General features: G+C 34.2%; 1 protein-coding gene across 6 annotated transcripts in view; it reads left to right on the top strand.

The window, feature by feature from the left end:
* CCDC178 (coiled-coil domain containing 178) overlaps nt 1-26427 on the top strand; it is a 516828-nt gene that overhangs the window by 13732 nt on the left and 476669 nt on the right. For 3 of the 6 annotated variants that reach the window (XM_054537776.2, XM_054537783.2, XM_054537784.2), the window contains exon 3: nt 17742-17821. The exons of 2 other annotated variants lie outside the window; for them this stretch is intronic. In XM_054537776.2, the coding sequence (XP_054393751.1) occupies nt 17764-17821 (58 nt within the window). In that variant the 5' untranslated portion in view covers nt 17742-17763. Of the gene's footprint in view, nt 1-17741; nt 17822-26427 lie in introns of those variants that run through there. One more of the 6 variants, XM_054537782.2, reaches the window with a different exon arrangement.

Below are 26427 nucleotides of genomic sequence, written 5' to 3'. Positions count from 1 at the left end.
TTTCTCAAAGACGAATGTGTAATATTTATATCATATATTATTTTCTATCCCTTATAGGATTTAATATACACATTCACAACATAAATATGTTATTGCTTTATATGCCATTCTTTTGCAGTTTGCATGTCTCTACTACATTTTGCTATGTGATCATTTGATTATTCTATTTTATTATAACTTCTGCAAAACTTGTTTCATCTTGTTATTGGTTACCGAAGACTGACTTTTGTCCCTTGCTTGCTCTCTCTCTCTCTCTCTATCTCTCCCCCTCCCTCCTTCTCTCCTTTTCTCCCTCTCTCCCTGTCTCCTTCTCTCCTTCTCTTTCTCTCTCAGTTTGTGTAGGGGTTGCCAGTTCCAGGTCGTTAGTTCATCTTTTCTGTTTGGATATTTCATTTTTAGTTACTGATTTTTCTAACTATTTATATATTAATCCAGAAAGTCTTTGTTATCCACGTTTGCAGTATCTTTTCCTGACTTGAGTGATAATGCGGAGAAGCTTTATATATTTATGAAGTCATAGCTCTAAAATATTTTGTGGTTTTAGTGTTATGCTCAAGAATCTGATCTTTTATAAATCATATTTCTCTTGTTCGTTTTGTTTTTTTCCTTTTAAACTTTTAATCTATTTGATTTTGAGACTAATTCTATGGTCTCAAGCACAGACTTTGTAATTCTCCTGATTCCATTCAACCAGGCTTACAATTTAAAGCTTGATTGAAAAATACTGCACACGTTATTCTCATTTAAAAGCATTACTGCACACAATTGCACATGAAAGGGTCCTGAGAACTATTTTTTTTTTACTTTTTTCACCCTAGGAACCCTGTTATATTACCCTCACTCCATCCACTCCCTAATTCTTTTTTTCTTTCTTTTTTTTTTTTTTGAGACAGAGTCTCGCTCTGTTGCCAGGCTGGAGTGCAAGTGGGCGATCTTGGCTCACTGCAACCTCCATCTCCTGGGTTCAAGCGATTCACCTGCTTCAGCCTCCCGAGTAGCTGGGATTACAGGTGTGCACCACCATGCCCGGCTAATTTTGGTATTTTTAGTAGTGACGGGGTTTTTCACCATGTTGGCCAGCATGGTCTTGATCTCTTGACTCTTGACCTCGTGATCTGCCTGCCTCGGCCTCCCAAAGTGCTGGGATTACATGGTGACACACTTCTGGGCTAAATCTGACTCTGCACTGCCCAGCGATAGCACTTGGTAAATAGTTTAACCTCTCAGTGCTTTAGGATCTTCTCTACAAAAATAGGGCCAGTAAGCTGCTGAGGAGTAAATGAATAACTGGTATGTTTTAAGTGTAAGCTATCATTTTTGTTTTTCTTGGGTTAAGACTTTTCTAGATATTTTATGTGTTAGTAATATCTCCAAATAAATAAAAACTTCTGGAGGGCAGGAGTTGTCTCATTATTTTCTTATATACCTCCATATGTCTATCAAACATCTGCAGAAGTGTTCAATAATAGTTATTGACATTCTTAAAAATAGAATTGAAAGAAATTTCTTCAGGAACAAAAGCTATGTCATAATAAAACAGCATAGTACTTTCTAATTCACAAAATAGTTTTTTCATAAGAATTTTGAAGCTTCAAATTTATCAAAATTTATTTTACATTTGAGACAAAAAGTACTTATTCAATATAAATGATGTAAGTACTTTATATTTTGTCAGAAAATATAAATGCTTGTAGGATATTCACTGCAAAATTGTTTGATGTAACTCAGAGGTGAAATAATAACACATGATACATGATATTGACCCAGGAAATAATTTAACATCGTGAAAGCTGATTTGAATTGCCTGTCACTCTTTAAGCCTCAAGTAATTACCAGAAGGTGAAAGGCTCATCTCTTTACTCAGACAAATTCTGAATACAGTATGAGATATCTTTGTGGATATATGGGTAGAAACTGACTCTGTGAGTTCTAATTTGATTTATATGAGAAAAATGATATTTAATCTTTCCGAAGATGTGCTTGGCTTTAGCAAAACCATGAGATGTAATATTTAAAGCATCTTTAATCTATTGGATGTAATACAGACATAATATAAAGTCAATAGAACTTTATCAAAGAAAGAGAGAGATTAGGAATCGTAGTTACAGAGTTTAAAGATTTATAAAAGAAATTATTGTAACTGTGTATAGGAAAGATGTGGAACAATGATCTTTTCATGATTTTTTACTATTTTGTAGTACCTTCTGTATTGTTACAAAAAAATCTAGTCTGTTATTGTATAATAAAAAAGATTGTAAAGAAGATATTCTTTGTAAAAGCAATTCTCAAGGCATGGTTTATTCTTGTCGCCTATTAAGTTACTATAAATTTTCTAAAATAAGATTTTTACATTTTGGAACTTAAGTTAAAATAACGGTCAATATTTGACAAGTACATTTTTGGCATTTCTGTCTGCTTTTATTGTTTTTGCTTTATTTGCAAATCATTTTTCTTTATTGTTCTTTGAAATAACTTTGAAAATAATTGTTAAGAATGAATCATAATGATTGCATCTTGAAATCCGGAATATTTTCCCTAGAATCTGTGAGAATATTGACCTATAGTTTATTATAAAATATGAATCTTTTCTATGTTTAAGGCAGGATTATGCTCCTTCACATTAAGAGCAAATATTAAGTCTGGAAGCTCTTTAAAATACGTGTAAATGTTAATTATTTTACTTTATTTTATTAACAATAACTCAAACTTTGATTTTCAAGATCTCATTTTTCAGAAATTTTCCCATTGTTGACAATCCTCATTTTATTATAATACAATTAAATAATTTTATACTCTGTTGGGCTTTGATTATAAAAAATAAAACAGGCAAAGCCCTTGCCCTTTCAGATCTCTTAATTCAGTAGGAAAAGTAACACACGTACACAATTATTCAAGAGACTATAAGTGCAATATGATATTGAATTGATAAGAAAGTACAAGCAAAGAAGAAAGCAAATATGTTTTGTAGTGAGAAGTAAAAGGAAACTTTATATTAGTTAGAGACCTAAGGAAAGGAAGAGTAAAGAGACTTTGCAAAGGAATGGCTTCATGGAAGCAGATGGTTTGTCTTGATGACTGGTGTGGTTAGAATATAGAATGTAAAATAGAGAGGGAAGAGATGGCAGGAATGTATGATTTAATATTTTTATTGTCTCATGGGCATGTAACTTCTATGCCCTGAGAAAAAATTCCTTGCTATTACCAAAAAAGGTGTGTCTGGTCAAATTGATGGATTCCTTGAGGGTGCAAATTGCCTTATTCATCTATTCATCTTTGTTTCCTAAATAAGTCACAGTGACATAAACATAAAGCTACAAGCTAATGTTACTAAAGGAAACAATGGGTGGCCGAAATGAAATAAATCAAGCATTGTAGAATATTAAAGTGGATCTTAGAGAATAATTCAGTTAGGCCAGGCGCAGTGGCTCACGCCTGTAATCCCAGCACTTCAGGAGGCTGAGGTGGGCGGATCACAAAGTCAGGAGATCGAGAATAATTCAGTTAAGTCTCCTAGACATTTCTTTAATCCTTTCTATATCATACTTAATAAATTATTTTATAGCTTCTCCTTTATGACTTCTAGTGATATAATCTTTGCTACCTCATAATATAGCTTTGTTTTCTGTTGAAAAACTGCTTATCAGGAACATCCCATCTCCGGGTGTTTACAGAGATGAGACAAAAAAATGAAAAAAGAAAAAATATATCAGGAACATCTCTGCATGATAGTCAAAATATTTTTCTACTGGCTGTAGAACCACCACCTGTTAATCTGACTGCTGTTTTTGGAAGACAGCCTCTAGAAATGTCGACTTAGACTTGCTCCTCTCTTCTCTGCTCGGCCCCATCAGCCCCAGTATCATCATGAGGGCAGCCATGTTAGTAGACAGCATCCTCACTCCGTCCATGAATGTAGCCAGGGACAGAGAACAGACTCAAGCAGCACAGTACAAGTATCCTGACTTCCCAGCAACAATTGATTGGATCAGATGCAGACACCTGGTCTAAGTAAGGCTAATTAAAATCCTCTAGAGATAATTGGAATCAAGTGTAAGAAAGAGTCAGCTTCTCTTTGGTGGCTGAAGCTTTATACTATAAAACTCAGGAGGTGTCAGCAGCTAAGATTTCTGAAACACGAAAAAGTCAAACTGCAGAAAGAAAATTGAAATGACTATAAAAATAGAATCTGAGGTCACGGCAGGGAGAAAGCTGACAGCATGTGAGTTCCTGTAATTCTGTTTTTCTTAGGGATGGACTGCTGAAATTTCCCAGTATCTTTTCCATAAATATTGTGTTTCAAGTTACAGGATTTTTTTTTTAATTTTTGTTTTTAAATTAATTGAGGACAGTCAATATAATTGGCAATCTGATTTAGACATTTTAAACTGTTAGTAGTGGTTGGTCATTCTACTGCTTCTGTTAATATTCAAATTCCTGTTTTCAGACTTTGGTTGAGATTCTGTCTGTTTCCTGTTTGCTGCCTTGCTCGATTGTTTGTGTATTCTGTGTTCTTATTTGTTATGTTTAACCTTGCATAGGGGTTTAGAAGCTGTGTGGATAAAATATTGGACACTATTTTATTTTTTACTTTCAGTTCCAGGATACATGTACAGAACTTACAGGTTTGTTACATACATATATATGTGCCATGGTGGTTTGCTGCCCCATCAACCAGTTATCTAGGTTTTAAGCCCTGTTGACACAATTTTTATTTTAACTATGTGTTAGGTCCACGACTACGCCAAATGTCATGCCTGGGGTCAGGTTCGAGCCCATGCCAAGGTTGGAGGGGAGTGAGTGGATGGGCAGATAACTGAAAGAACACTCAGAAGGCTGTAGGCAGGTGAAATGCAGTTTAATTCAGCAGCTCTCTCATCAGCAGCTCTCTTACGCTAGCTCTCTCATTAGCAGCATTCTCACACTGTCCTATTCTGAGCTGTCTGCTCCAGCTCTGTGGCTCCTGCCACCCCCACGCCTGCACGTCAGCCTCTCCCTTGCCTTTAGGGTCAGCAGCTTAACTCTTTCTCTGGGCCATGTCGTGGCTCCCCTGTGTCTGTATACAAGACGGACAGTTGTGGTTCTCTCTCTCTCTCTTTCTGTGGGTGCCAGCACCGTGTCAAGCCCTATGCACAGCGTCAGAAGGGTAGTTATACCTTCTACAGACAATAGTGGCTTAGAACCAAGTATGAACTTACACAAATAGGTTATATAACAAGTGGAGGTGTGCGCCTGTACACCAATCCAGCTGAGTCACGCAGGCCTGGATGTCTGCCTTGGCCTATTCCTTGACTAAAGCGCATCCACGGACCTTACACTATGACATTGAGTTCAAAATTTCAGCTATATTATAGGTGTAAAGCTGGAAAAAAGCAAGTAGTTATTTTTCAAATATTCTATAGATTAGGAAGTATTTTCCATTGTTAAACCATTTTTATCTTTTTTACAAAAGACATGTAGACTTCTAACTAATATTGGGCATATTTGGATAAAGTGAATCAGCTAAGCTATAGATAAAACCAGTAAAAGTAAACAAGTGAATATGATTTTTATAATTACTGGAAGAATACCAATATATTTGCACTATATACTGGAAAAGATAAAGGAGGGAATAATGGCTAATGAAATTATTTAAGATGAATTAAATATTTTTATGAGAATAGGAAAGTAGTTTATTATTAATTGCATAGCTATAGCAAAGCTATTAAATTAATGTAGATAAAAAGAAACAATATGACGAAGATAAAATCTATAAATACAGATAAGTATTAGGTTTTACAAGAGTAGATGGCACTTACCATTATTGACTTTGAGGCTTTAATTTTTATGGGTGTTTGGAATGAGTTTTCTAAGTTGTCTAGTTGCTAACTCTAGTAATTATTTGTGGATTTGAGCAATGGATGATCCAAACGGATGCTTTTTTCCATTAAAAAAATCAACATTTTGTCAAATAAAAAACATGGAATAAAGTGGGAGAAGATCTTCATAATGCAAAGAATTAACAAAGTATTTTATCTAGAACTCTTGAAGGTAAAACACACACACACACCAACATGTGTTTCCCCACATGCCTTCCCTAGAGATACTCTAGTGCTATACACAAAGAAAAGTATACAAGAATCCTTAAAACAAAATTGGTTACAAAAGGTAAAATATTTAAAAACAATGGAAGTGTTTATCAATAGGAGAATAGATATACTAATACAATAAAATTCTATACAGCAGTGAAAGAATACAATATAGCTGCATGTGGTGACATGAATACACCTAAAAACGTGCTCTAAATAGGAAAATATTATGTCGAATTTTTTTACAGTATACTATTATTCAGATAGTTTTAAAGCTAACCCAACACTACACAGTATTTTGTTTGGAGGACATACATGTGGTAAAAATATACTGAAATCATTGGATTATGATTTTGATGGCTGTAATTTCTGGTGAGGCAAGAAAGGAAATGTGACCACTGAGGACTAAATCGGAATCTAAATTGTATTATTAACTATTTTTTTTAGGCTGGGTTATAGGGTACAACATTATTTTTATACAGTTATGCAATTTTTCACTATAAATAAAACAAGACAATTACCAATAAAATTGTGAGAGAAAATGGGTAAAGTGAGATTTTCTGACCAGAATGATAGATCAGAATTTTTGCTTTAGCTATGAAGAAGCAAACAAAATTAGAGGAATATAGTGATTTGCTGAGATGCTAGCATAAGAATGGTGAAACAAAAGGATGTATATGTGTCATATACTCTTGAAATGTAGAAACAAGTAAATATTCTAATAAAAACTGGATAACAGAACCAATGCTAGAAAACTTTAATAGACGGGGAAAAGTGAAGTTCCAGGCAAATCTGTAGGATTATAAACAGATTGCAGGTATTTCATTCGTTCATGTGTTTTTTCATCATACTTCCTTTCATTTTCAATCAGACATTTTCAACCAGATGTGCCAGGCATTGCATAGATTTGTGCTGTCCAGTATGGTCGCCAATAGCCACATGTAGCTATTTAAATTAATTAAAATAAAATACAATTAAAAGTCAATTATTTGGTTGCTTTAGCCAAGTTATATTGATATTCAAGGGATCAGAAGTGATCTCAGGTGATACTGTGGCTAGTGCCTTCCATTTTGAACAGTACAGATTTAGGAAATTTTCATCATGAAAGTTCTATTGGATGGTGCTGCTGAAGATGCTAAGATTAGAGAAGTGAATAACACAGATTGTATTTTCTAATGGAAAAAAGAGAAAGTAAAGGAAAAGATCGTAAAAGTGTAATATAATGTTAATGTGTCATTAGAAGAAAATTGAATAATTGGCCAGAGAGGAAAGGAAAATGGGTAAAGACAGTCAGACTGTAAACACTGATGAAATGGTTTCCTTAGATCATAACAATGGAAAAAAAAGCATTTCTATTTATTGTAATGGGGTAGAAAAGAAAAGAATGTGTGGCTTCATGCATGCCAAGAGAAACAATTATTCTAAGAAAAGAGCAGAAAAGAGATTTCTAGTAAGATAATAATTTAAAAATGGTAATTGAAGTAATAATTCAAGAGGATGTATGAGCTCCCTAGCACAAATAGAAGAATAAGAAACCGGTAGAGGAAGACCCCTGCATTGCCAAAGCAGAAGCATGTGAGGAAGGGCACAGATGTCTTTGCTTTGTGGGTTTTGGGATAGTGAATTCAAATCTAAGTCTGATTCCTTCTTTTTCATCTCTGAAGTAGGAGGTGATTATTTTCAAAAGAGAGAAGTTGGAAATAGAGAGTTTAAGATGACATAAGTTTTGAGACAATTGATGTGTAAACTTTTTAGACAAAATAGTACCTTTCATTTTCTACCAGTCCATTTTTATGACTCTATTCATTCTCATATCCCTGTTTCTAGAACACCCAAATTATCTATTCACTGTTTTCTGACTGAGCGCAACCCATTCCAGCATTGATAACCTAACCCAGCTCAGCCATTACATCTGTAATTCTCTCATCTGCTCTTCCAGTGACCTTATGTTCTGCCAAATGATACAGCTCTTGTCCTGTCTTTTCGTGAATCTTTCTCTGGTCGTGGTGTACTCGTAAATGTTTAACAACTAGTTCTCAAGACAAAAACAAACAAATCTCGAGTTGTAGCATTTGCTGATTTCTGTGTTATAAATCTGTTCGCCATGGTTCATTTTGAGCTACCAACATAACCACAACTGGCTTGCAAAATTCATAAAATTTTAACAATCAACTTCCTGGCAAGAACTGCGAAAGATCCAAGATTTTACCCTGGCAAGTTAACAAGCCAGGCTACTGCCACATTGATGAAAACAGCCTGAGGGTTGCAGGAAGGAAAGCTGGGGCCAGCATGATGGAATGCTTTGCAGCAATATCAGCAGAAATGCAGTAGATCTTTTTGTTGTTGTTGTTAGTTTATACTTTTGCACTAGAACTGGTTCTAGAATTAATAATTACCTATCATTACTTTATCTGGGCCACTCTAAGCACATTCTGCTATAGGACCTTTGCGTATTTGTCAGCAATGCCTGGAAACTCTTCCCTAAAATCCTTTGGCACATTCCTTCAGTTAATTATAGGTAGGTGTCACTTCATCAAAGAGAATTTCTTAGAAGAACCTGTCTAAAATAGACTCCCTCCCACCTCCACACCATCTCCTCTAATTGCTTCTCTGGTTGTATTCCACATGTTACGATATGTTTATATTCATAATCATTGTCCAAAATATTTTCTAAGTTCCATTGTGATATATTCTTTTATACAGGTTATTTATAGTGTATTTTTTAATTTCCACAAGCATGAGGATTTTCTAGCTATCTTTTTGCTTTTCCTTTATGCCTTTATTTTAAGCTTTTTATAATTATTTTTACTTTTTTAACTATTATTTTAATTTCAGTGTTACATGTGCAGGTTTGTCATATAAATTGTGTGTTACGGGGGTTTGGTGTTCAGATTATTTCATCAAGGTAATAAGCATATTAGTAGTACTCGATAGGTATTAAAAGTAATGGCAGGCTGGGCACAGTGGCTCATGCCTGTAATCCCAGCACCTTGGGAGGCCAAGGCAGATGGATCACCTGAGGTCAGGAGTTCAAGACTAGCTCAGCCAACCTGGCAAAATCCCATCTCTACTAAAAATACAGAAAATTAGCCGTGTGTGGGGGTGCATGGCTGTCATCCGAGTTACTCAGAAAGCTGAGGCATGAGAATCGCTTGAACCTAGGAGGCAGGGGTTGTAGTGAGCCAAGATCATGCCACTGCACTCCAGCCTTGGAGACAGTGAGACTTGGTATAAAAATAATAATAATGGCAAATCCACAGTTATTTTTACACCAACCTAATAATTTTTTGATCCTCACCTTCTTCCCTCACTCCACCCTCAAGTAGGCTTCAGTGTCTATTGCTCCCTTGTTTGTGTCCATGTGTACTCAATGTAAGTGATAACATGTGATGTTTGCTTTTCTGTTCCTGTGTTATTTCACTTAAGATGTAACAGTCTGCAGCTCCATCCATGTGGCTGCAAAAGACATGATCTCATTCTTTTTATGGCTGTGTACTATTCAATGGTGTAAACATTCCATGTTTTCTTTATCCAGTCTACTATTGATGGGCATTCAGGATGATTCCATGTTTTTGCTATTGTGAATAGTGTGGCAATGAACATACATGTACATGTATCTTTATGGTGGAATACTTTATATTTTTTTGGGTATATATGCAATCATGAGATTGGTGGGTTGTGAGAGGTGGAGGTTGCAGTGAGCTGAGATTGCACTACTGCACTCCAGCCTGGGCCTGGGTGACACAGTGAGACTCCATCTCAAAAAAAAAAGAAAGAGAAGGAAAGAAAGATTGCTAGGTTGAATGGTAATTCTGTTTTGAGTTCTTTGAAAAATCATCAAACTGCTTTCCACAGTGGCTGAACTAATGCATAAGCATTTCCTTTTCTTCACAACCTCACCAGCATCTGTTATTTTTTGACTTTTTAATAGCCATTCTGACTGGTGTAAGATGATATCGCATTGTGGTTTTGATTAGCATTTCTCTAATGATGAATGACGTTGAGCATTTTTTGATATGCCTGTTGGCCACGTGTATTTCTTTTTTTTGAAAAGTCTACATGTCGTTTGCCCACTTTTTAATGGGTTTCTTTGGTTTGTACTTGTTAGTTTGCTCAAGTTCCTTATAGATTCTGGAAATTAGACCTTTGTCAGATGCACGGTTAGAAAATATTTTCTCCCATTCTGTGGGTTGTCTGTTTACTCTGTTGATAGTTTATTTTGCTGTGCAGAATCTCTTTAGTTCAATTAGCTCCCATTTGTCAATTTTTGTTGCAATTGCTTTTGGCATATTCATGAAATCTTTGCCAGGGCCTATGTCCAGAATGGTATTTCCTAGGTTATCTTCCAGGGTTTTTATAGCTTTCAGTTTTATATTTAAGTCTTAATTCATCTTTAGTTGATTTTTGAATATAGTGATATAGGGATGGGGTCCAGTTTCAGTCTTTTGCATATGGCTAGCCAGTTATCCCAGTACTATTTATTGAAGAGGGAGTCCTTTCTCCGTTGCTTGTTTTTGTCGACTTTATCAAAGACCATATGGTTGAAAGTGTGCTGCTTTATTTCTGGGCTCTTTATTCTGTTTCATTTGTTTATGTCTCTGTTTTTGTACCAGTACCATGCTGTTTTGGTTACTGTAGCCTTGTAGTATAGTTTGAAGTGGGGATTTTTTTATTTTTTTGGTTTCATATGAATTTTTTAGAATAGTTGTTTTCTAATTCTGTGAAGAATGTCATTGGTAGTTTTGTAGGAATAGCAATGAATCTGTAAATTGCTTTGGGAAATGTGGCCATTTTAACAATATTGATTCTTCAAATCCAAGACTATGGAATAATTTTCCATTTGTGTCATCTGTGATTTCTTTCAGCAGTGTTTTGTAATTCTCATTGTAGAGAACTTTCACCTCCTGGTTAGCTGTATTCCTAGGTAATGTTTTGTGTGTGGTTATTGTGAATGGGATTGTGTTCTTGACTTGGCATTCAGCTGGGGTGTTGTTGGTGTATAGACATGCTACTGATTTTTATCCATTGATTTTGTATCCTGAAACTTTGCTGAAATTCTTTATCAGATCTAGGAACCTTTTGGGCAGAGACTATCGGTTTTTTTTTAGATATAGAAAAGTATTGTCTGCAAACAAGGATACTTTAACCCTCTCTCTATTTGGATGCCTTTTATTTATTCCTTCTACCTGATTGCTGTGGCCAGGACTGCCAGTACTATGTTGAATAGAAGTGGTGACAGTGGGCATCCTTGTCTTGTTCTGGTTCTTAAGGGAAGTGATTCCAGCTTTTGTCTGTTCAGTATGATGATGGCTGTGGGTTTGTCTTATTAGATGGCTCTTATTATTTTGAGATATGTTCCTTTGATGCCAGGTTTGTTGAAGGTTTTTAACATGAATGGATGTTAAATCTTATCAAAAGCCTTTTCTGCATCTATTGAGATGATCATGTAGTTTTTAGTTCTGTTTGTGTAATACATGACATTATTAATTTGTGTATGTTGAACCAGCCTTGCATCCCACTTAAAAAGCTGACTTGATTGTGGTGGATTAGCTTTTTGATGTGCTATTGAATTTGGTTTGCTAGTATTTTGTTGAGAATTTTTGCATCTATGTTCATCAAGGAGAGTGGCCTGAAATTTTCCTTTTTCATTGTGTCTCTGCCAGATTTTGGTAGCAGAATAATGCTGGCCTAATTGAATGAGTCTAGGGAGGAATTCCTCCTCCTCAATTTTTGGAATAATTTCAGTAGGAATGGTACCAGCTCTTCTTTGTATGTCTGGTAGAATTTGGCAGTGACTCTCTCTGGTCCTGGGCTTTTTCTGGTTGGTAGGCTTTTTATTACTGATTAAATTTTGGAAGTCGTTATGGGTCTATTCAGAGTTTCAATCTCTTCCTGGTTCAGTCTTGAGAAGCTTTTTATTTTGAAATAATTATAGTTTTATAGGAAATTGCTTAGAAATACACAGGAAAGTCCTGTGCTCCCTTCAACTATCAGATCCCAATGTTATACTAACATCATATATAACTATAGTACAACAATAATAACAATAATACCATAAAATTTATATTGATACAGCCATGGAACTTATTCAGATTTCAGCAGTAATACTTGCAGTTATTTGTGTGTGTGTGTGTGTGTGTGTGTACAGCTCTGTGAACTTTTATTATATGTGTAGCTTTGTATACCATCACCAACATCATGAGACTTACCCCACCACAGCATTCCTTGATATTACTCCTCCCCTCTCTCTAGGCCTAGGCATCTGCTAATCTGTTCCCCCACTCTGTAATTATGTTATGTCATGAATATAAATGGAATCATGCAATATGTATCCTTTTGAGATTGCAGGTTTTTCACTCAGCGTAATTAGTGTGGAGTTCATCAAAATTGTTGCATGTATCAATAGTCTTCCTTTTTTTCTGGATTGTATTCCGTTGTATGGATGTACCACAATTTCTTTAGCCATTCACCCGCTGAGAGACATCTAGGTAGTGTGCAGGTTTTGGCTATTGTGGACAAAGCTGCTAAGAATATTCATGTACAATCTGAATGAAAATGTTATCTGGGATATATGTTTAAGAGTGCAATTGCTGAGTCTTATTGTTAAGTTCATCTTTAGATTTAAAAGGAACTGCCAAAGTATTTTCCAGAGTGGTTACATCATTTTGCATTCTAACCAGCAATAATGCATAAGTGACCCAGTTTCTCCACATACTTGCCAGCATTTCATGTTGCAACTGTTTTTTTTTAATTTTAGTCATTTTCATAGATAGATATCTCATTATGGTTTTAATTTGCACTTTGCACTTTTACTGCTGGGCAAGGGTGGGAGTTCCAGCACTTTCTGGCTGGAAGGGGTAGGAGGAATGCCTTGTTACTTCTCCCTATGTGGTTTTCACTGACACCTTGAGAGTGGTGTAGCCTTTTTACTGCTGGGTTGTGGTGCAAGTAATGTCTCACACTACCCAGTGGGGAAGAATAAAGGTACTTCTTTACTTGTGGGTGTCGGTGGAAGTCCAGGCTCCCCACATAGTTTCCAAATGACCTTGAGGTGCTGGGAGAGTTGGAGAGTAGGGTGTGGTTCTTGAGTCCAATCAGTAAGGATGAAAGTCTTGAATCCCTACTGTTTACTCTGATACCACTACCCAGTAGGAAATTTGGGGTCCTTATTATAGCCTATCCAGGGTAGATATAGTCTAGGCTTCTGATTCAGTCTTTGTGGGGGCAGTTTTTTTCTTTTCTTTTTTTTTTCGAGACGGAGTCTGGCTCTGTCGCCCAGGCTGGAGTGCAGTGGCGCGATCTCGGCTCACTGCAAGCTCCGCCTCCCGAGTTCGCGCCATTCTCCTGTCTCAGCCTCCCGAGCAGCTGGGACTATAGGCGCCCGCCACCACGCCCGGCTAATTTTTTTGTATTTTTAGTAGAGACGGGGTTTCACCGTGTTAGTCAGGATGGTTTCGAATTCCTGGCCTCGTGATCCACCCACCTCGGCCTCCCAAGGTGCTGGGATTACAGGCGTGAGCCATCGCTCCCGGCCGGGGCAGGTTTTTTCTGATGTGTTTAGCTGGAGTAGAGATGTTATTGTCTAAATGTATTCTCTGTTACTAAGTCGCCCCTTTCCTGGTCTCTTGGCTAAAGAAAGCAGGCTTTTGTAGGAGCTTTATTTTGTCTATACCCATTGGCATTTCTGGGTTGCTGGTCTCTTCTACTTCACGTTTGGAATATACAAAGCATAGAGAAAATCTCAGAAATTTACTACCTCCTTGTTTCTCTGGTAACAAGTCTCCTAGCCAGTCTGCCTTCTTCTCTACACCTTTCAGTCTTCTTATGTTGGTTTTACATATAATGCACCCAGAGTTTTTTATTGTACTTACAGGAAGGAATAAGGAAAAGTGTATATCTATTCCATCTTCCCAAAAGTAGAGGTCAGGAGTATTGAACTTATGCTTGCTTGTTAATTTTCTTTTTTTTTTCTTTTTTTTTTTTTAATTATACTTTAAGTTCTAGGGTACATGTGCACAACGTGCAGGTTTGTTACATATGTATACGTGTGCCATGTTGGTGTGCTGCACCCATTAACTCATCATTTAACATTAGGTATATCTCCTAATGCTATCCCCCCTCCCCCCACCCCACTACAGGCCCTGGTGTGTGATGTTCCCCCTCCTGTGTCCAAATGTTCTCATTGTTCAATTCCCACCTATGAGTGAGAACATGGGGTGTTTGTTTTTTTTGTCCTTGTGATAGTTTGCTGAGAATGATGGTTTCCAGCTTCATCCATGTCCCTACAAAGGACATTAACTCATCCTTTTTTATGGCTGCATAGTATTCCATGGTGTATATGTGCCACATTTTCTTAATCCAGTCTATCATTGATGGACATTTGGGTTGGTTCCAAGTCTTTGCTATTGTGAATAGTGCCACAATAAACATATGTGTGCATGTGTCTTTATAGCAGAATGATTTATAATCCTTTGGGTATATACCCAGTAATGGGATTGCTGGGTCAAATGGTATTTCTAGTTCTAGATCCTTGAGGAATCACCACACTGTCTTCCACAATGGTTGAACTAGTTTACAGTCCCACCAACAGTGTAAAAGTGTTCCTATTTCTCCACGTCCTCTCCAGCATCTGTTGTTTCTTGACTTTTTAATGATTGCCATTCTAACTGGTGTGAGATGGTATCTCATTGTGGTTTTGATTTGCATTTCTCTGATGGTCAGCGATGATGAGCATTTTTTCATGTGTCTTTTGGCTGCATAAATGTCTTCTTTTGAGAAGTGTCTGTTCGTATCCTTCACCCACTTGTTGATGGGGTTGTTTTTGCCTTGTAAATTTGTTTGAGTTCTTTGTAGATTCTGGATATTAGCCCTTTGTCAGATGAGTAGATTGCAAAAATTTTCTCCCATTCTGTAGGTTGCCTGTTCACTCTGATGTTAGTTTCTTTTGCTGTTCAGAAGCTCTTTAGTTTAATTAGATCCCATTTGTCAATTTTAGCTTTTGTTGCCATTGCTTTTGGTGTTTTAGACATGAAGTCCTTGCCCATGCCTATATCCTGAATGGTATTGCCTAGGTTTTCTTCTAGGGTTTTTATGGTTTTTGATCTAACATTTAAGTATTTGATCCACCTTGAATTAATTTTTGTATAAGGTGTAAGGAAGGGATCCAGTTTCAGCTTTCTATGTATAGCTAGCCAGTTTTCCCAGCACCATTTATTAAATAGCGAGTCCTTTCCCCATTTCTTGTTTTTGTCAGGTTTGTCAAAGATTAGATGGTTGTAGATGTGTGGTGTTATTTCTGAGGGCTCTGTTCTGTTCTTATGTAACTGCATGCTTCATTCAAGGTAGTTTTTTTTTTTTCTAAATTTACTTTACTGATTCCTTATTCAGCCTAGTCACAGCTACATTAAAATTAAACCAGGGAGTTTGGAATTGCAGTTATGGCAGTTTTCAGTTCACAGATTTCTAACTGGCTGCTTTTCAAATCTACAATATTAATTTTTATTATTTTTGGTTTTGACATTTTAAAATTTGATGTTATAAACATGATTGATTTATAAAGATGTTAAGCAAAGTTGTCTAGTGATATGTTATCTGGTAATTTTGCTATTTAGAGTATCTTTGGATTAGTTTGTGTTGTGTTTTGTTTCTGTTGATTTTGGTTATGTAGTCATTTTGTATGTTGAGTGACCTGTGAGTCAACACACAAAATGGACAAGAATGGCCTTACTGAGATTTGGAATTACCCAGGTAATTTGAGGCTGGGCTTCAGTCTATGGGAAGTCTTCTCATAGACTTTATTTCTGTTTCATTCTGTTTCTTGAAATACAGATTTTTGGGGTCTCAGTCCTGGGAATGGGTTAATTTCTCAGGGCACATACACTTGGCAGAGTCTGGATTCCATCTTCTGTTTCCAAAGTTTTGTGTGGCCCTCACAAGTACTGCCCAACCTCTCAGTTGCCTATCCTGGGTCAGATGTTGTCCCCGGGGAAAGAGTGGCCTAAAATATTAGTCTCACTTCTCTGGATTTTTGACTTCTATTAGATCTGGAACTAGGTATTCCTTATTACCTTGTTAATTCTTAGATACTTTTTTGAAGATTCAAAAATTATATTTCAATCAGATTTTTTTAATAGTAGTAGAAGCATTTTTTTTTCCAATTTACCCAGTTCTATCTTACTGGAGGAATTCATTTTCTTATTAATATTATTCAATTTTTCTGGTAATTTTGTGTAGTAGAGGAAATAAAATTATATGTTTCAACTACAATCTTCATTGAATTAAAAAATGTTAATGTCCATAAAACACTGTTATGTTCTTTCAACATTTAGTTATGCTCTTTTCTACAGCTTACTTTTCTTTAAAAGTTGGTCTTTATGAGGTAGAGTGGTTTATTTGGATGAGCACTAAGCTTGGATTTAGGATTTTCTTTCATAGCACTTTTGTCTAAGAAGTCTTTTTTCATTGCATTAATTTACTAATTTCAGTCAAGATTTTCTGACTTGTAAAACAACCAAACAAAAAATAAATTAGATGATTTCCAGTCTCTAAACTCTATAATGATTTCAATCTGCAAATTAAATGAGACAATTGTTATTTCTGTGTTTATAGAATTATTTTCTTTCTGTTCAGCACTTTGAGTTTCTAATTAATACCAATTTGCAGGAATTATAGGGAACAGAGAAACTTGTTAAATACAGCACAGGGAGGTTGTCAGCGATGTGGAAAACTCTATAGGACAAAACATTTGGTGTTTACTTAGGTAAAGTACACGGAGGGAAAAAAAGTACAGAGAGAACGCATAGACTGAAAGATAATTAAGAGACATTTCACTTAAATGCTATGTATGTATCTTTTTTGTATTATTACTTTAAACAATTCTTAAAAACAGAAAATATGAGACAAATGTGAACACAAAATATGTTTAGTGATATTAAGACATCATTGTGTTAATTACATTATTGGTATTATGGCTATATTTAAAAATTCTTTGAAATATTTACAGATACAATAATATGATACTTGTGATTTTCTTAACCATTATCAGAAGTAGGTGAGACAGGGCAGTTGGTGAGTGTATAGAATTCAGAATTGGCCACAAATTGATAATTGTTGAAATTGGTTGGTGGACATATAGAAATCCATTGCACTTTTTGGTCTACTCTTAAAATATTTTAAAAAGGAACTGAAGGAAGGTAAAGAAGAGATGGTAGTAAAGTTAAAATTTTATTATATGAAATGAAAACATCATAGGTTCTAAAATCCCCCCAGGGCTTTGAACCCATAGCTACAATTGCCAATGCTAAATTATCTCGTAGTCAGCCTAAGTATTGGTTTAAGTCACCAGCAAAGTAGAAGATCAAAGATCCCTCTTTAATGAAGATTTTTATATTTGATTTTAATGAAGATTTTATATTTGATATTTCTGAATGAGATCATAATAGTCCCGATAAGAAAAAGAGTACATTGTTGGACTTCTTTACATTTTACATATAATTTAGTACTGATATATAGTATATATAATATGAGATATATAATATATATAAGAATATATATCTCATATCTTTTATAGTAGAAATTTTTCCTGACACTATCAGTTCTTGAATTGACAATTTTTAGTAAAATTAAATATAAACTGATTTAGATTCATGATATTTAAATATTTTTCTTTCTAATTAGGTTTTAAAATATTCTTATAACTATGACTGAAAACAAGACAGTTTCCTCTTCTTCCACTAGAGGTGATCAAACCAATATAGGTAAGTTTATCATAAATTGATTTTCTTTGAAAATAGTTCATAGATAAATGGAATTCGAATCACTTACAGAGGAGGGCAACTGCAAAGATAGTAATCTTTTCCAGGATAATGGTCACAAAACTAAAACTTACTGGGACCAGTAAAGTGAGCTAAGAGAAAAGAGTGAGTCAGTGTAACAAAAACACATTATCTGAATTATAATCAGTCTATTTTATTTCAGTTTACATTATTATGGATGAACTGTGTTATAGGTAATAAAATAGGTAAGCAGTGCAACAATGGTGTACTGGAATCAGCTCTTGTATATATCTCTTCTCGATTCCACTCCACTGGTAACTTCAAATTGGCCATGGTGTTAGTATTTATTACCAACTAACAGCTGGATATTAAACTTTTACCAGCACATCACTGAAGCTAAACATGGAAAATTAAAAATGAAAATACTAATATAATTCTATTTTTAAAATTATATGATTTTATTGCATTACTTTGCTCTATTTTTTTGCATCTTGAGCTCTGACATCTTTTATTCTGTATCACGTTAGCAATGTCATATCTTTGCATGATATAAAACAGAGGTCAGCAAATTATAGCCCATTGCCCAAATCTGACCAGTAGCCTTTTATTTACAGACCCCAAATTAAGAATGGTTTTTGTATGTGTAAAGAGTTGTGAAAAGAAAAGAAAAAAGAAGACAATAAGGAATATGCAACAGAGACTGCATTTGGCCCACAAAATCTAATATTTTTACTATCCGATGCTTTCCAGAAAACATTTGCCAACCCTGGTATAGAACTTAACCTTGAATACTTTGACAACAATAGGTAGTCTTTGTATCAGTTATCACTGCTGCACTGATGCTATGTAACAACCAACCATGAAAATGCAGGTGCATACAGCATCATAAACATTCATTTTATGCTCACTTGTGCATGAGTCAGCTGGGTGGTTCTGCTGATATCAGGTGGGCTCACTACAGCTCACTCATGCATCTGGAGTAAGCCACAGCTTAATTCAGTACCATTATTGATCTTGCTTATTTTGGCTGAGCTCATTTACAGGTCTAGGGTCTTGGCTGGGAAAATTAGGTTGATTCAGCTCTGCACTTGCTTGTCTCTCATATTCCAGCATACTATTAAGGGGCTTGATCTCTGGGTTTTGGCAGTTTCAAAAGGAGGGACAGAAGCACAGAAGACCTCTTCAGGCCAATGCGCAGAACTGGTGCCCTATCATTTCTGTCACATTTTATTGATGAAAGCAAGTTACAGAACTAGCACAGATCTATGGGTAGGAGATTAGACTCCACCTCTTGATGGAAGATGCTGCAAAGTCACACTGCAAAGGAAAGTGAATATGGGGAGGAGAAAATTATTGGGGTTATTATTGCAATCAACTTACTACAATTTTCTTCAGGGTTATAATTGAAAGCAGTCATTTAGTAATTCCAAACTTGGATAAGGTCATGACAAAATGGATTTTATTTAAAATTATTAGCCTTGGGTTAGAATCTTATTTCATCACCACATGTTTTCTAAATATTTGAAAAACATTGGTTTGTAGCTCTTTATTTCTTCTATCAACATTAATTGAAAAAATAATGTTATTTCATTTTCATTTATAGAGTTTGTTTTGTAAAGCTTAAGCAAAAACTTGTTTTTATTTCTGGAAATTGATCCCAATCTCAGATTAGTAACATGGAACAAGTTATTCATTTAAAATAATTTCCCCAAAAACACAATTTGGAATGAACAGAAAATCATACAGGTGTGTAACTCATATTTAAATAGTTGAAAGAACTGAAAGTTTTGGGGTCGATTATAATGTGAATTAAAGAGACTAATAGTTTGTTCCAAGACTTCAGAGAGCTGAGCTGGTGATTTTCCTTTGAATGACTTGACAAAGCCTATTTTAAATTGGAACAGAAAATGATCCAGTCTACACTCGTTTGCAAGCAAAAGCTAGAAAGTTAATCATATTAAGCATGACTTAAGCCACCCACCATCATTTGATGCAATAGATATACATAGCAGATAAAACTACATATCACATGATTTAATGGAATGTAAGTCTTCTGTGATATAGACATCTGTAAATGCATAAGAAATGAAAATATGTATGTTTGGCTAACACTTTGGAAAATAATATAGTTAATAGATTGTCTTTTAAAATGTGCTTGGTGAGCAAGTTTAGGACTTTTGTATTTAAGTGACATTAAAAGCCATATTTGGAATGCTAACATCAATGGGGATTATCAGTTAAAATTTACTTTTATTACTTTGGCTTCACACCATCATCAAACTTCCTATTCTGTATGTAAGACAACTAGCCATTATAAACAACATACAGCTAATCCAGAAAAGCATTGAAATGTCTGTGTTTAAGCCACAGGAATTTATCAGTCCTGTGTGTTTATTGCTATGTCTTCAAAGATTTTAATTATGTATTATATACTAACTTTTGGAAAAGTTTGTCATTAATTCTATCACAAGAACACAGTGGGAGGTCATATTTACTAACGTCTGTGAAACTACATTCAACATAATAACACTTTTAAAAATATCCAAAATCATATTTTGATATTATTTCATTCATGATGTAACTACTACAATCATATGGAAACTCTCACCATTCTAAAAATAATTAATGGGGCCAGGCGCAGTGGCTCATGCCTGTAATCCCAACACTTCAGGAGGGTGAGGTGGGTGGATCACTTGAGACCAGGAGTTGGAGACCAGCCTGGGAAACAGAGTGAAACCCTGTCTTTACAAAAAATATGAAAATTAGCCAGGCCTGATGCTATGTGCCTATAGTCCCAGCTACTGGGAAGCTGTGAGATAGGAGGATCCCTTGAACCAAGGAGGCAGATGTTGCATGCGGCACTGCACTCCAGCTTGGTTGACAGAGCAAGACCCTGCCTCAAAAAACAAACAATAAAAATAAAAATAATTAATTGGATGATTATTCTGTGTTCTCAGTTGACATAAATCATAAAACAAATTAATCTTTTTCAAATTGTTCTGTAAAGTTACAGCCATATATCTTAAACAAGCTGACCAATAGTATTTTCAGATGACTCACATTTACAAATGGTTAGCTCTGTTTGGACTAACAATTTTTATTGCAATTAACAGGATCTTTTAACAAACTATAATTTTTTGGCTTTGCAGGCAGTATTTTCTCTAAATACAAAACTGCATTTCATGGCAGCATCACATTTATTTGTATCAAAATACTGATAGTGTGTTTATTTATTAAGGTTTTCCCCATGTGTCTTTTCCATAACATGTATTTTCTGTATAATAGGCAGAGAATGAATTTTTTTACAGAATAGCGTTTTGATATTTTAAAATAGAAAATACTTTGCGTGTGTAAAAATATCTGAAAAATACATATAAAGTTTAAAGAATATTGATAAAATTATATATTTGTGCACTTATAATTTGGCTTAAAGAATAGAACCTGCTGTTCACTCATCTCTTCCAAATCTCATTTAATTTTATATATTACATATAAATATTAATGTAATACATATACAGTTCTATGTATTTTATTTCATATAACAAGTTTAACTCTCCTATTAATTCACTAATGTTTGTTAAATCATTTGAAAATAGTAAGTTTTAATTTTTACTTTCTTCTCAATGTAATTTTTTCCCATTTTCTTCTCTATCACTAGGCTGATTTTTTGTGTGTGCACCCTGTTGAATGAAGGTGACTCAAATGTGCACACATCTTCCTGTTCATGATTTTTAAAGTGAGACTTTTAATGTTTTGCCATTAAATTTTTTTATGGTTTGTAAAGATCATTCTTTATAATTTTCTATAAATTGCGAACCTGTTGTGAATTTTATTAATACTTTTTCTACATCTACTAACATTTTTCTGGACTTTTTTTTCCTTTAATCTTTAAATTTAATGACTTGCATACATGGATTTACAATTTTTAAGTAAACTTCATTCCTGGGACAAACAACTTTTTAAATTTTACTGTATTTTAATATATTTGTAGGTTTTGTTTCATAATCATTTGTTTAGGATGTTTGCATCTTTCTTATTCAGTAACATTGGCCCCTAAGTTTTCTGAACATTTCTTGTCTTGTTTTGGTAATGAGGGTTTTATTACTTCTAGATTGAATTATAGAGTGCTTCTTTATTTTCTGTTCTCCAAAAAAGATAATATATTTTTATTATTTTTTTTCTGGAATATTTGGCTAAAATTACCTCTTAATTTGGAGGGATATAATTATTGTACAAAATATTTATTGGCCTTAGTACTACTCAAGCTTTCTGTTTATCTTGTATTCACTATTGATTAGCAAGTTATAATTTAAAAAAAAATCTATTTGGTTAAATATTAAATGTTTACAATACTGTTGTACAATACTGTTAATAATAGTCTTTATTTTTATATCTTTCTATATGCAGTTGTTTCTTCTTTACATTCATAATACTGTTTTTGTTTCTTCTGGTTCTCCTTTGTTTAGTCTTGACAGTCTTGCCAGAGGTAATTCATTTGTGTTAACCTTTTCAAATTGCTAATATCAAAACTTTTGGATTATGTGTAGGTTTTTGTTGTTATTTTGCTTTGTATTTTATGAATTTGGGATATTATTACCTTCCTTCTCTTCCTTCTACTTTCTTTGTGTTTGCTCTCCCACATATTTTAAATTTGATTGCTTAGATCACTAATTTTCAGGCTTTTTTATTTTTTAATATAGTTATCTCAAGCTGTAAGTTTCCCTTGAAATAATATAGAGATAATAAAAAGGATTGGAGAGTCAAATCAAATCAGACTCATATAAAGTGTGTATCTTTGCTAACGATTTTAAGGCTATAGGAAATTCTCAAGTACAGTTGAAGCAGGCAGATATCTGGGACCATCAGAACAGCTCTCCAGGTCCTGTCTCACCTGGTTGGATGTGCTCTGCTCCAGATTAAAGAATGATGTGTTTAAGCATGTATGTGCAGCCATGTGACTCATTCAGAAGACTGCCCTCTAGTCATGAAACAGCTTCATTTTTTATTAAGGCAGTTTAATAGTTAACATGATGTTTTTCAGGAAGCCATATCCCTTAAACACATAGATTCAGGTTTGTTTATGGTTATAATTCAAACAGCCAAAAACATCCTGCTAAAAGCTTTCTGTTGATAAGAACTCTCCAGTTAACAAACGTCAATTAGTATGTTTGCCAGAATTTCTGTTATTAGCATGTTTGCTAGGGGATTTGACCTGGTTACCTGTTTCCTTTCTTTGGGGGCCTCTCCTTTACTCCCCATGGGAAAGTATGGATTATAGCCTTGCTATAACTTTTAGATTTAATTGGTTTTGATTTACTTTTGACTCATATATTATTTAGACCTATGAAATATTTTGGTTAAGAGTTTAATATCTATAAGATCTACCTTATGGATTATGTCACTGACATCTACTATATGTTTTTACTAATTTTTATCCTTTCAATCTTTATTAGATTGAGAGAAATCTGTTAATTTACCTACTTTTGGTAGATTTTTCTGTTTCTCTTTTTATCTCCTCAAATTTGGTCCCATGTAATTAGGTGCATAAATGTTATGAACTGTAATACTATTATTTTATGTAGTAGTCTTTCATATTATGAAATATTTAAACTTGCCCCACTTAATAGTCTTTCATCAGAATTCTGTGTTGTCAGATATAAAGATCATGACAATTGCTGTATTTTCTATTCATTTGCCTAGTATATTTCTGCCCATCACTTAAATTAAAACTTTCTGAATCACTTTGTGTGATGTATACAACATATTTTTACAGTTCACTTAACTATTGATGATTTAAGCCCATTTACAATTACAAATAAGACTCATAAAGTTTCATTTTCATTATATTTTTATATTTAAATGCATTTATACATATGTATTTTGTACATTATTTGCTGTCCTTTTTAACACTTAGAAAAGTTTATGATACTAATACCTTACTTCTCTCTCTCTTAGATAATGTGTATTGGATCTTTATTATGAACAATACCAAAATCAGCTAGGAAGCTTTTCTTGCCTTTGCATTCCGTCTTCCTATCATTTAATTAAGGAATATTGTTTTATTCCTGGTTTATACTTATAATGGATTCTTATTGTATTTTGCGTATACTCCCACTCCACACCCAACACCATATTTTTGGTACTAGTACTGTACCTGCATCATCAGTACTGGATCTGCATTGTCAGAGCATAAGTACATAAGCCTTCCAGTCTATTATACTTTTCCCATCCTTCGATATTAGTTAAAAAGCTAACATATTCAAGATTCACTGCCTGTACTATGCCAAATTTCTCCCTTCATTTTTGTTGTACTACATCTACTTTCTAGTGGATTCAGAAAGGGATCCCAGGAAATATATTCTTTCATTTCTTGAATGTTCATAGCAATTATCTCTGGCCTATATACTTGAATGACAGTTTTATTTGATAAATTATTTGGCTTACATTTTTTATATAATTTAGTTTTTGTTGATGAGAGTATCTTAAATGTATTATGTAATTGTCATTTGATATCAAATCATACCAATTTTATTTTCATCTAATTATAATCAACTTAGTATCCTTATGTAGATTCCAAAGGATTTTTTATTTTTTTTTTTTACAGTTTAAAATTTTACTAGAATATAAAAATTTTGGAAATACAAAAAATATGACATGCCTAATAGTAAAACACTACTGTTTTCTTTCATGTACATTATCTTTTAATGGATATACATGTATTTATACAGATGCATTATAAGTATAATTTTAAAATTTAAATTATATAAATAACATACATTTCTGTAATTCTTGATAATTACATTTTTATTGAATAATAGTTCTCAGTCTTCTTTATCATAATTTAAATAACTAGTGTTCTATTTTGGCATATATGCTAAGTGATACTGTGTTTAGCTTTTTAAAATTAAGCTACAATTCACATAGCATAAAATTTACCTTTCTAAAGTTTACAATTTAGAATTTTTAGCATAAGTTTGTGCGGCCATTACCACTATCTATTTCTAGAACACTTTCATAACCACTGAAAGAAACCCTGTACCACTAGCATTCTTTCCCCATTCCTTCTCTACCCAGCCTCTGGTAACCACAAATCTGTTTTCTTGCTCTATGGATTTGTTCACTCTAGATATTTCATATCCATGATTTTATAAAATAGTTGGCTCTGCATGCCTTTCACCTTTTCAACCAAGATAATGCTGTCAAGGTTCATCCATGTTGTAAAATGTATTCATATTTAATTCCTTTGTATGACTGAATAATATTATTCTTTATGAATATTCCACATATTGTTTATACATTCATCAGCAGACAGATGTTTTAGTTGTTTCTGTTTTAGGAATATTATGAATAATGCTGCTACGAATATTTGAGTACAAGTTTTTGTGCAAACATATGTTTTCATTCCTGTTAGGTATATAGTTAGAAATGGAATTGCTGGGTCATTTTGTAATTTCGGTGTTTACCTTTCTTAGTAATTGCCAAATTGCTTTCCACAGAAGCAGCCATAGTTTACATTTCATAATACAAAATACGTGGACTCCAGTTTCTCCACATCCCTACCAACAGTTATTAGTTTCTTGGTTTGTTTCTACTTTATTATTATAGCTTCCTAGTGGCTGTGAAGTGACATTTCACTTATTCTTTTTTTTAATTAGTAGACTAGAGTATTTTCAGTTTTATAGAAAACTGGTACATAATACAGAGCTCTCATATACTCACTATCTCCTAACCCACATTCACAATTTCCAATATTATTAACATCTTGCATTAGTGTTGTGTATTTGTTAAAACTGATAAACCAATATTGATACATTTTTATGAACTAAGGTCCATGACTCATTCTTTTGTGGTACAGATCTGTGGGTTTTGACAAATGCATAATGTTATCTCATGCTTCTCAGATTTCTGTTCACCTTAGGTTTAACAAAAAGTCTAGAGGGGCTGAAGTGAATATTTCCCTCTTTCAATTGGTTAGTCTCTGTTAAGGTAGTTTCCCTTGAGGAGTAGTGGTAAACCAAACCTTCTGGGTATATTTCAAAATGGCAATTTTTACCCTGGCAATAATTCAAAATAACTACTTTTCCCCTTCTTCTAGAAGTCGAAAGGAGTATTCCTCAAATTTCAACTGTGAGAACAAGGTGGAGCTGGAGATAAAAGTAAAAATATACCTGGCCCTCTAACACTGACTCCCCAGAAGTTTTTAACTCTCAAACTAGTCCACACTCAGCCTCCAATAGTTAATCAATTAGATTTTACACTTCTCTACCCATTTTTGGCTCCAGCAACTTCTGCATTAGCCTGACCCTCCAGTTTTTGGGGTGTCAGTTTGCATTGTAACCTTAATTCACTGATGGACCTAAGAAAAATTGTGGAGTATTTCCGTTCAGCTTTTTCTTTTAAGAAAAACAGAATGCTGACTTTCAAGATTTTTATGTATCAAAATGTAACTGTAATTTCCAAACTGATTTTGACAAAGGTCTATTTGCTTTATTCCTCTGTATGAACCATTTGTCAGTTTTTTTTTTTTTTTTTTTTTTGGATGTCATACATTTTTGTTGAAAACTGGGCATTTAAAATAATAGAATGTG

Source organism: Pongo abelii, chromosome 17 (genome assembly GCF_028885655.2).
Source record: "Pongo abelii isolate AG06213 chromosome 17, NHGRI_mPonAbe1-v2.0_pri, whole genome shotgun sequence".
NCBI lineage: Eukaryota > Metazoa > Chordata > Mammalia > Primates > Hominidae > Pongo > Pongo abelii.
Note: the sequence above shows the minus strand (reverse complement) of the source record. Positions and strands in the feature narration are given on the sequence as shown.